General features: G+C 40.3%; 1 protein-coding gene across 1 annotated transcript; it reads right to left on the reverse strand.

Moving 5' to 3' along the window:
• Window positions 1-2,593: 2,593 nt before the first annotated feature.
• On the reverse strand, window positions 2,594-6,288 carry ZNF593 (zinc finger protein 593). Its single transcript, XM_081961911.1, has 3 exons — window positions 6,052-6,288; window positions 4,175-4,237; window positions 2,594-3,628 (listed from the first exon to the last, which is right to left on the reverse strand). The coding sequence occupies exons 1-3, from the start codon at window positions 6,246-6,248 to the stop codon at window positions 3,496-3,498; spliced, it is 393 nt and encodes a 130-aa protein (XP_081818037.1). The 5' UTR covers window positions 6,249-6,288; the 3' UTR covers window positions 2,594-3,495.
• Window positions 6,289-11,106: the final 4,818 nt, after the last annotated feature.

The raw sequence follows: 11,106 nt of genomic DNA on the forward strand, positions 1-11,106 counted from the left end.
AGTGTGCTGTTTAGATCATCTAAATATTTTAATGGAACAAATCCTCCATTCAATGGGAATGTGAGATGTGATTTAATTCACTCATCTAAACTATAATTTGGTTTGTTTTTGGCTTACGCAAATCCATTCCTCTGGCTTTGTGTTATTTGAAAACTATCTTAAGAGTGCTCAACATATCACAGCAGAAAACGTCAATGCAGTTATCTGTGAATAACCATGGTAATACAACTAGCACAAGAATTGTAGAAAAAAATAGCTATAATATTTCCACATGGCCTAGAATGTGAATGAATAGAAAAAAAATGTCCTGGGGAAATGGGGAGGGGGGAATATGTGGAATCTTTGATTTTTTTTTATTTTTCCTTGGATGCTGTTAGTTCTTTGAGCTAGGACAGGCTAAGTGTCAGACACGAATAATCAGCATTCGTTGAGTTCAAAGCCCGGAAGAGTTTATTACTGCTACCTCTATATAGGAATTTAGTGGCAATGAAATGACTCCAAACTGATAACATGTTTAACCCCACTTTCCAGCTCAGCCTGCTCTTCTCCTACAGCAGAGGTCTCCAAACTTGGCAACTTGGGGACTTCAATTCCCAGAATTCCCCAGTCGGCATGTAAGAAACAGAGGAATCGTGGAATGTTACTGTATCACTGAAAGGTTTACCAACAGAATCTTGAAAGCCAGTCCAAGAATATCTCTGTCTTATATCAAACAAAATCCAAGTTTGGCTGAGTTTCTTTCTCATCATTTCTTCATGCTCTGGGTTGTTCAATCACTGAGTCCTCCTTAATGGTTTGCTGATTCCTTCGAAATTCCTTTACAAATCCCAAAATTGTCTAACCTGATATAAAATCAAGGCAACAGATGCTAGATATGAAATGCTGAACAACACAATTATTTACACAAATCATAAACCACAGGCTGCAGTTATCAGAGAAAGCTTCATGTGAGTCACTTATGGATTGCAAATTTAATACTAATTTATCAACAGACTATAGAACAACTTTATGAAGGGAAAGTTTGGTAATGGCTGATCTCCACATCCCACAATTCTGAAAATAGCACTAGAACTTAGCAATAGCATTTAGACTTATATACCACTTCATAGTGCTTTAAAGCACTCTCTAAGCAGTTTACAAAGTTAGCATATTGCGCCCAATAACCTGGCTTCTCATTTTATCAACCTTGGAAGGATGGAAAGCTGAGTGAACCTTGAGCCAATCAGGACCGAACTGCTCGCTGAGGGCTGAGTTAACATGCATTCTAACCACTGCACCACCACATCTCCTTGCCACTTGCAGTCAGGAAATCAACTCAATATATTGCAAAGGTGCAAGTACATCCCAGAATATACCTTCCCTACTCCAGGTTGGCATTGTCTTTCTCCTCTTTGTAAAAGAAATTTCAAAATACATTCTCCAAATATTTCACTTCCACAAAACTTAGAACATTGATTTTGGTAGAAAATGTTACGAGGAAAAATGATATAGAATTACCAAATTGCAAAAGCTATGTAAATTAAAATCTAAATTTCCTTTGGCATGAAAATATGTTTGCGTAGGTGAAGGGTGATCAAAGTGTGTGACCCGTAACACTGAACTAGAAATAAATATGGTTCAAAACAAGATAATTTGCTTTGCTAAAGTTATAATTGTAGCCTATTAATCCTAAACTAAATTGTGTGGTCATGTATCCATGCTTGTTATCTCTAGCCATGATGCACTGTGCCTTCTTAAATTGTTTCCAAGGAGGAATCTCATGTACTGCCTACTTCCAAATAACTTTGCTTTGCTATTTACTTCCAAATAACTTTGCTCTGGTTTCAAAGATTAGATTGGAAATTGGGATCTAGCACATTTCCCTGCTCTAAGTAAAAACAATGATTTTAATACATCATGGAGGGAAGCAACAAAGAGAGATTGCAAGAGAACATGTTTCACAGCTGGTTGGGGAATTCTGGGAATTGAAGTCCACACATCTTAAAAGTTCCCCCAGTTGAGAAACATCCTTTTAGTCATTTGAATCAGGTCCATTTACTGTGTTTTAACCTTAGTACGGGAATGAGGAATTGGTTTGCTTAGAGTACTTGTTAATAGGAGTGGTGTACAAGTCTCAGGAAGTAACTAAGGGACGGAAATTCTGACATGACCTGCCCTCTCGGTTCACACCATCTGCAGGGCTCTTGACTTCTCCCGGGTATTAATCATGGCTACCCAGCCATCAAGACATGGTTCACTTCTACCATTATGTTTCTGTTCTTAACCAACATTCTATCTCTGAACTAAACTAGAATTTGTCTTCCTCTCCCAGGGATTCATCAGTGGCATACACTTGTAATGCTTCAATTTAAGAGAATTTCCTCTATTGAATAACCTGTCTCTACTTTCAATGTGCAGATTAAACCAGGGAAAGAAAATACACCCATTTTCAATTTCTAGGCATGCTTAATGAGAGATCCTGATCCGTGCCATTGATGTGATTTTTAAAAGCTCAAACCCCCCAAAAGCTCAAAATGGATTCAGTTGCTCCTCTTCTTACAAGTTACAAGAAAACATCCTTCAACACACATTCAAATCAAACCCCAAAGCAAAATAGGCAAGGATTAGCCAACCAGATTGTCAGCTCATTTATTAAGTGGGCTCAATGGAAGAGTGGAACATTAAGAGCAGAAAGCTGAAAGTGTACAGTAACATTTAAAACCATTGTAAGAGAGAATCAAAAACAAGTTCATTGGAGCAGGGTGGCTCCTGCCTCTGACTTGCTACTGAACTCTAATTCATACCAAACAAGGAGGGGGTAAAATGATCTTTTCTCCATCCAAGAGGGTTGATCTTTCTCATCTGCATATACCGTATTTTCTGGACTATAAGACGCACTGTGGTTTTGAAGAGGTAATTTTTTTAAAAAAAAAAGTGTTTGCACTCTGCAGACCTCCCAAACCCTCCGCACGCCAAAAGGGGAGGGGGCATGCAGAGCTTTGGGAGGCTTGTAGAATGCTCCTAGGGGCTTGGGGGGGAGGAAATGAGCAAAAAACGGCCTTTTATTTGCAAAAATGGGCTGTTTTTTGCAAAAAAAGGGGGGCATGCAGAGCTTTGGGATGCTTGTAGAATGCTTCTGGGGGCTGCCCCCCAGAAAAACGAGCAAAAATGGCCAATTTTTTGCTCGGTTTTGCTCTCCCCAGCCTCCAGGAGCACTTTGTAAGCCTCCCAAACCCTCTGCACGCCCATTTTTGCAAAGGGGGGCGGAGTTTCGGGAGGCCAAAAATGCTCTATTCAGTTTATAAGTCAGATTTTCACCCTCTTTTTGGGAGGAAAAAGGTGCGTCTTATACTCTGAAAAATACAGTACATTTCAGTATAAATACTGCAGCATACTGCAATAAATAATAGTACAACTTTGAAAATAGCATACGCCAAACCATCTAGTTAGACCAATGCTTTTACTATCTTAGTTATCTCCAGATTTTTCAGATGGGGAAAAAATAGTCCTTGTGCTTTAGCTGGATTCATCCATCTCATCAAGAGGTTGGGTGTGGACTTCAATTTTCTTGGGAGGAATGTAAGATCCCATTCCGGCAGCCCTCTCAGCTTCCTCCTGGGTGTAGGGCTCCTCACTTAGCTCTTTCAGTCTTAAAAAAAAAAAAACAGAAACAAATGGAAAAGTTTTGCAAATGCTGATATCCCTTTTGGGAGAGGGGGCGGTCTAGAAATACGAAATAAAGTAAAGTAAAGTAAAGATATGAGCCACGGTGGCGCAGTGGTTAGAATGCAGTACTGCAAGCTACTTCTGCTGATCATCGGCTGCCAGCAGTTTGGCAGATCGAATCTCACCAGGCTTAAGGTTGACTCAGCCTTCCGTCCTTCCGAGGTTGGCATAATGAGGAGCCAGACTCTTGGGGGCAACAGGCTGACTCTGTAAACCGCTTAGAGAGTAAAGCACTGGGAAGCGGTACGTAAGTCTAAGTGCTATTGCTATATGCCAGTTGATGAAGGACACAAAATCTGAATGGAATCCCATCTTCTTTGCCACTGGCAAACATTTCGATTATATGTTTGCTAGATAAATGTGACAGGCAGGCCATTCAGAAGAGACAATTCAGGTTCAAGAAAATGGACTGATAATAGGTACTCCCCCGCCCCCACCCCCTGCCACCCAATTGAATGAAGTTAATTACCTCTTTTTGTGAACTTTTGATCTGAAATGAGCCTTCATACTTTTTAAATCAATGAAGTATCGCCTAAGAAGACAGAAGAAACAAACAAGCTGTAAGCTGATGGGAAGCCAGTTGGGCCTCGCGATTAAGCTGTTGGGCTACGGGCAGGGAAAGCTGAATTCTAGTCTTTAGGAGCAAACAATACCCCAATCAAGGAACCTGCCACATAAACCAACAGTAAACAGCCCAATCAAAGAACCTCCACCACTGACAAGGCAAGCCATTAGAATATAAAATGAGAGCAAACCCCACTGCCTACTAGCTCTGATGATGTTACCTAGTTTGGGAAATGGAATGTCTGCCAATATCAAAGAGCACTAAGGACCCCTCGTGCTTGTCTTTCTTTAGTGCATGACTTTGGGCCACTCTCTTTTAGCTGCAGGAAGAAGGCAAGGACGAGACATTTTTGAAAAATGCTGCTTTTAATACCTGCATGAAGTTGTGAGGAGTCAAGGCTGGTTTGAAAATAATGAATCAATCAATATCCCAGGATATATTTTGCTCCAAAGCGGTTACTATCCAGTTAGGCCAAAGATAACTACAGACCACTCCTTGATATTTCACTTTCTAAAATGTCCTCATCTTCTCAAGGGCAGACTCTATTTACAGATAAACAGGAAAAAGTGCACTCTGCTTGGAATACTGGTAGTTCCATTCCCTACCACTAACATCGAAGCCTAACATCAAAGCTGCATCAGCAAATTTTTAATAATATCTAACACTAACCCATTTTCACCATTGATGTTTAAATCTTGGGTTTCAGATCCAAACTAACAAGCCTAGGTTAGAAAGAACCCCAGACAGCATTAAATGTAGTTAAGATTTGTGGCAGTAAACTGTTCAAATCAGGTTAGAGCTGTAGGCACTCAGAGTCCGCAAAATAGGAGGACATAGTAGTAGTATGCATTATTATTTATAAAAATTAAAGGATAAAAATCTAAAAGAATGAATGGGAATAACATTTTCTCTGGGATTGGAAGGAGCTGTTTGAAAGCAGTAAAAAATGATGGGTGACTTGCCTCTGACCTCTTTCTCAAATTTAAGCTCATTGGATTGGCTGAGTAGCAGAAAAACCAAATTAATTTGAAGACTTACACCTTTTGAACCTTAAAAGAGAACTGTGCTACTGGACTATCATAAGCTGTTCTCCATTACATGCCCTTCCCTAAAATGGAAATAATGAGCTGTACAGGATTATCAAATAAAGTTTTAAAAATAGTGATCAGATTTGGGCTGCAGTTTAAGAAACAACTTCAGTTATCTTTTCTCTCCTTCCACACCCCAAAAATTGAAAGGAAACGTAAGAGCCCGACTTCACCTTTGCTCTCTTTGTCTACAATTAGGGCTCCAGGTTTGGACTGCAAAAATCTGGATGGGATGGCAAAAATAATGCAGAAATCGCTGACTCTTTCTTACCACTTAGCAACTGCCTAAGTGTTGGGTGTGTGTGTGTGTGTGTGTTTTGCATCCTAATTAGTTTAAATTTTTTAAAACCCATAAAATAGGACTTCTTCAGCCCTTTCTTTGAAAAAGGAAAAAAGCAGCTTTTTTAGCTTTCCTGCATGCATTCTGCAGCTGACATCTTACATTTTGATAGGCAACTCTCATTTATGTCTAAAAGTAGCATTTTTCAAAATTGGCTGTCTGGGGAATTCTGGGAGTTGAAGTCTACAAGTCTTAAAAGTTGCAGAGTTTGGAGACTTCTGTCTTAAAGGCATATAAAGTTTTCTATCCCACAACCGAGGAAGTTGGTCAGGTCTAATTCTTATCTCTATATGCAAGGGGTATTCCATGGGGACCAATCCCTTCTCTCCCCCTCCCCCCGCCTCTCGACGCACGCGCAATGCAGGCAGTAGTGCTGGGCATTGCCAGGCAGGTCGGGATCCAGTTCTTGGCGCAGCAGCTTCGTCGCGTTCTCAGGCAACATGTCGTGGTGGATCTGATCCAGATCTCGCCGCCGCCGTTTCGTTTTCCACTGGCGGGCCAAAGAATGCGTCTTATGCGAACCCGTTCGACGGGAGCTCTTGGGAGCCATGTTCCAATTCCGAACCTCGCCGGAGAAAGAAAGGAAGCTTCACTTCCGCTTCTGATAGGCGCACTTGACGTCATCTCATGGCGCCATCCCGAGCGTTTCCCAATTGATTTGAATATGAATGAGATGAAGTCCCGTAGCCAATCGTGGTTATGAATGAAATGATCAATGGAAGCGCCAAGGAAACATAACTTCTATGAATATATTTCTAGATATTTAATATGTATCTCCAATTTTGGGAGTTAAAGTGCACATATCTTAAAGTTGCGGAAATTGAAAAACACTGAACTATCCTAACATCAAATATTAATTGCGCAGTTTAGTTCAGAAGATGATGTTAAGTATTGTTATTACACTATTATATTGTTATATTATTAATATTGTGATGAATACCACAACAAATATGTGGAGTATGGCTGTTCAAAAATATCTGTACCCAGATCACCCAGTTTGATGGAAATTGAAAGTAATATAAATAAAACAAATAAAACATTTTTTAAAAAGTTGCCGAATTTGAAAAACACTGAACTATCCTAACATCAAATATTAATGGCGCAGTTCAAGCCCTCATTTACAAAGATACAAAAGTTTACAATTACAGTAAATCAAATTTAGGGGATAGCTGTTATGGTTGATTAACAAACAAGCAACATGACCTGAAATTCATTAAAGGACTTTTCAAATTAACCAAGCATACTTATTTGTTGAATTTATAGCATGTACTGTATTTCTGCTACAGAACAACATTCAAAGCTGCTGGCAATTGCATAATAATTTATTTAACATAGTGTTGTAATTGGGAATATTGGTGTGATCCTAAACATAAAAGTGCCATCTTGGCTTTAGTGACGGCATCTGTGTGTGGTTTCCTTGGTAAAAATCATGGCTTTGCATTGCCTTTTTCCAGGATATTTTAATATGAACCCTCTTCTCCCAATGCTGGAGTATTTCCACAGCACAAGCATCTCCAAATTCCTCATAAAACCATTTGAAGCCCACTTATAATCGTTCACTTTTTTAGATTCAGAATACATGATGTGGAAAATATCCTAGAGGTAATCTATTCCAATGTCTTGCTCAGGGCAATAATCTATTACTAACCCCTGAAGTTCCATTGTTTCCAATAGAAGAAGGCAAGGAAGAATATTCAATCAGCATCCTGTCCAAAAAAACACTACCAAAAATCTGACCTCTATTCTACATAAAAAGATCTGTTTCTAATTCCTCCATTCATTTATCGATAGAGATGTCTGTGTGCCTTTCTGAGTGTTTAGTGCATTTATTACATTTATATCCTTTTCACCTTTTGTTCGTTGGTTGTTTCAAAAATATTATTTTTTAAACTGATACTAGGCAGATTTTTTTTTACTTCTGTTGTTTGTTAAACTTCCTGTTCTTTATTGTAATACTTCTGTTGTTAGCAACTATGTATTATATGTAATGCAATAGAGGGTTTTGTTAAAAAAATAAAACTAATACAGTTTCAGTCTCTATTTCTTGATCTGATTTGCAGGTCTGAATATACCATTCTTTGAAAAGAAAAGCCATCTTTCAGTGACTTGCCAATTTTAGCCTTTCTTGGAATCCCACTTTAAACCTTTAAGATGAACATAACTAGAATGTAATTCCATTCCATTAAAAGGCTGTGCTGCACTTCACATCTTAATGCTGAGTCACAAAAAGTGACCCTTTGACCTAAGGCACTGTTGTGGTTTTTGTGTGTGCGGGCACTTTCCTGCTGTCCAGCTGATCCTCTGTTTCATTCAAAGGTCATTACATTGTATTGATCTACATTTCTCTTGCTTTCAAAATCGATCACAATATTCTGTTTCCTGTTCTATAATGTTAATACATAACAAGCATACATGAACACTGCCTTATGTTACAGCAGGTGACAACTCTCTGGGAAAGGAGTCTGCATGTCAGAGTCATGAAAGATGATCTAACTGCAAAATTATGAGTAGCATTTCCCTTTTGGATGGAATGATGAAAAAGTTTCTTGGGAGATTTAGGCTTAATGGCTTTGGGTCTTCTTGATTCAAATCTGCAACAAAACCTCACTCATTTTTCCAACCCTCATTCTTTAAAGTACGAATAAAAAATCTCCATGATATACAAAAAGATAAAAACAACTTGTATGGGAAAATGCATTTTTCCTTCTTAAGAATCTATAAATTTTAGCTATTTAAATAATCCAAACATTATAAATAATACTATTACATTAGTTACAGGGTGCAAACAATGGGGTGTAATGCATCAACTCAAGATGTGACATTTTGACCCCACAAGCTCTGGGTGAGTGAACTTAAAATTATTTATTAATAGATTTGCACGAACACTTAAATCTAGTGGCTTTTTATGCCCTACTTTTTCATCAAGTCAATAGCTTGCCACGGGCTGACTAGCCTGACTGTTTATCCCTATAGGACAGGGGTGTCCAAACTTGGGAACTTTAAGACTTGTGGACTTCAACTCCCAGAATTCCCCAGCCAGCTGCTGGCTGGGGAATTCTAGGAGTTGAAGTCCACAAGTCTTAAAGTTCCCAAGTTTGGACACCCCTGTCCTATAGGAGAAGTGGATAGCTTTCTGAAGCTGGAGTATAGCATACAGATGTGCTCATGTGCGTGCACACATTTGGTCTCCAGTGGTTGAGCTATATATGGCAGTATGCAATGAAGGGGTAGAATTCCGGTTTTGGGGTGATTTGGGACAGAGGGTAGATTGAGAAGAAGGTCTTCCCTTCTCACACATCAATTCATTAGAAAAATAATTGTTTTCTCTCCTCTTCCCCATCTCCAAACAAGCATCAGAATTTCTCAATGCTGTGATTTCCAGTGTTCCTGATGTCCTTTTGAGCCACCGTCACCCTCATTGAATGACATGAGTCGATAAATTGATCCCAAGTTTAAGTTTGGGTGTCAGACCTGGGAGCCATCTTTTGCATTGGGCCTTCAGACCTGCTACATTTTCTATTGTGGGAAAATGGGAGGTGGGATTATATGGAGTATGAGAGAGATATAGTCAAAATAACATTCCTTTCTCAGAGAGTCAAAGTCATCTTGCCCGGCAGCTGTGAGGAGGTGACTAGGAGGCATCTCCAGTTTGGATGGTGCCTGATTGGACCGTGTGATGGACATGTGGGTGCTGGGTAGGGACTTGAACTTTCGTTTGGGTGGGGAAAACCTGGAAGCTTTCAGATTCGGGTTTTCCCAGATGTGCCAATAGGACATCTCTAATAAAATGGAATTTTGAGGAAACTCAAGCCTTCTTTCATTGAGGGTGTTACTTGGAACCCTGGCAAAATTCACTTGACAACTCTTGGATCTAAACACACTTCCCAAGAGACTTCAGTTTTGTGAGAAGCCCATTTTTGATGTAGAATGGCTATGAGAAGCATAGCACAAATGTGTCTATGGCATTAGCATCTGGTTGTCAGCACAAGACAAAGGAATAGCCAGTTTGTTAACAATTTGTCATCAAGTTGCTGCGCCAGGCTGAGAAATAATAAGACATTTACTGATATGGAAAGGCAGTGGACAGGCATCTTTCATTAGCTAAGGGGAGAAGGGCCCCAGCAGAAGCAAATTGGGTGATGGAAAGAGAACACCTCCCTGTCTTCTCTTCAACAGTTAGAGGTTGGTTCCCACTCGCACATATGTGCTAGTCATTCCCGACTCAAGAGGACAAAGCTCATCTCCGTTTCAAAGCCAAAGAGCAAGCGCTCTCCAAAGACGTCTACGTGGTCATGTGGCCGGCTTGAGTAAATGCCGAAGGCACAAGGAATGCTGTTACCCTCCCACCAAAGTGCTTCCTATTTTTCTACTTGCATTTTTACATGCTTTTGAACTGCTAAGTTGGCAGAAGCTGGGACAAGTAACAGGAGCTCACTCCGTTATGCAGCACTAGGAATTTGAACCACCGAACTGTCGATCTTTCTGATCCACAAGCTCAGCATCTTAGCCACTGAGCCACCCTTAGTTAGAGCATAATCTGGACAGGGACAGGCAACCCAGCTTCCTTGCAGGTTTTAAGATACCATTTGGATTGGCATTCGTCTTTGGCAGAATGGGGAGGAGAGATTGGCATTCTGCCTAAAGCAGAAACTAAATCCAGGAAGGAGAAGACGCCGGTCTGCAGGGCTATCAGCCCTACAAAATAATTTATCTGTCAGCGGCTATTTTAAGCCCGCTGCCCAGCTCCTACATTCCAAAGCCTGTTCTTGCGGGAGATCAGTTACAGGGTGCAGACAATGGGGTGTAAAGCAGCAACTTAGGAACGCTTTCCTTTACAGTTTCCTTGTGATTCCAAAGTGGGAGAAACAGTCATCTTGGGAGAAGGGAACTTTTGAAGTGGCACATTCTGAAGATAAGGGGGATTGCTACATAGAAAGGGTGTTGGCCCATAAAGAAAAGTTTAATGGACAAGGGTAGCCTAGAAGGATTAATTTTCCATGTGTGAGATGAAGAAGACAACCATATTTTTTGCAGAACTTATCTGGGGGAGTGGGGTGGGGTGGGTTGCCTGATTTTTTCCAAGAGCTGTCATCCATTATTATTCTGGGTCAGCCATGTATCTGATTCTACTTTGTTCTTTGAGATGAATGCTGAATGCTTCTGAATTGTTAATGAAGACACCAGATCTAAGGAGGAGGCAGCTAGAAACAGGTGTGAAGTAGCAGGACACACTAGCTTCTAGCTGAGCTACTGATACCCCGCAGAGAGCCTCCAGAGTGCCATGGCTCAATGGCCACTGGAACTTAACTTGCCTAGCGCTCGACACAAAAACTGAAAAAGGAAGTGTAAAGCCTAAAGCTTCTCTTGCAGAAACCAAGACCACAAAAGCTGAACTGCCTGTTGCAACG

Source organism: Natrix helvetica (assembly GCF_964273705.1).
Source record: "Natrix helvetica genome assembly, chromosome: 9".
NCBI classification, from domain to species: domain Eukaryota; kingdom Metazoa; phylum Chordata; class Lepidosauria; order Squamata; family Natricidae; genus Natrix; species Natrix helvetica.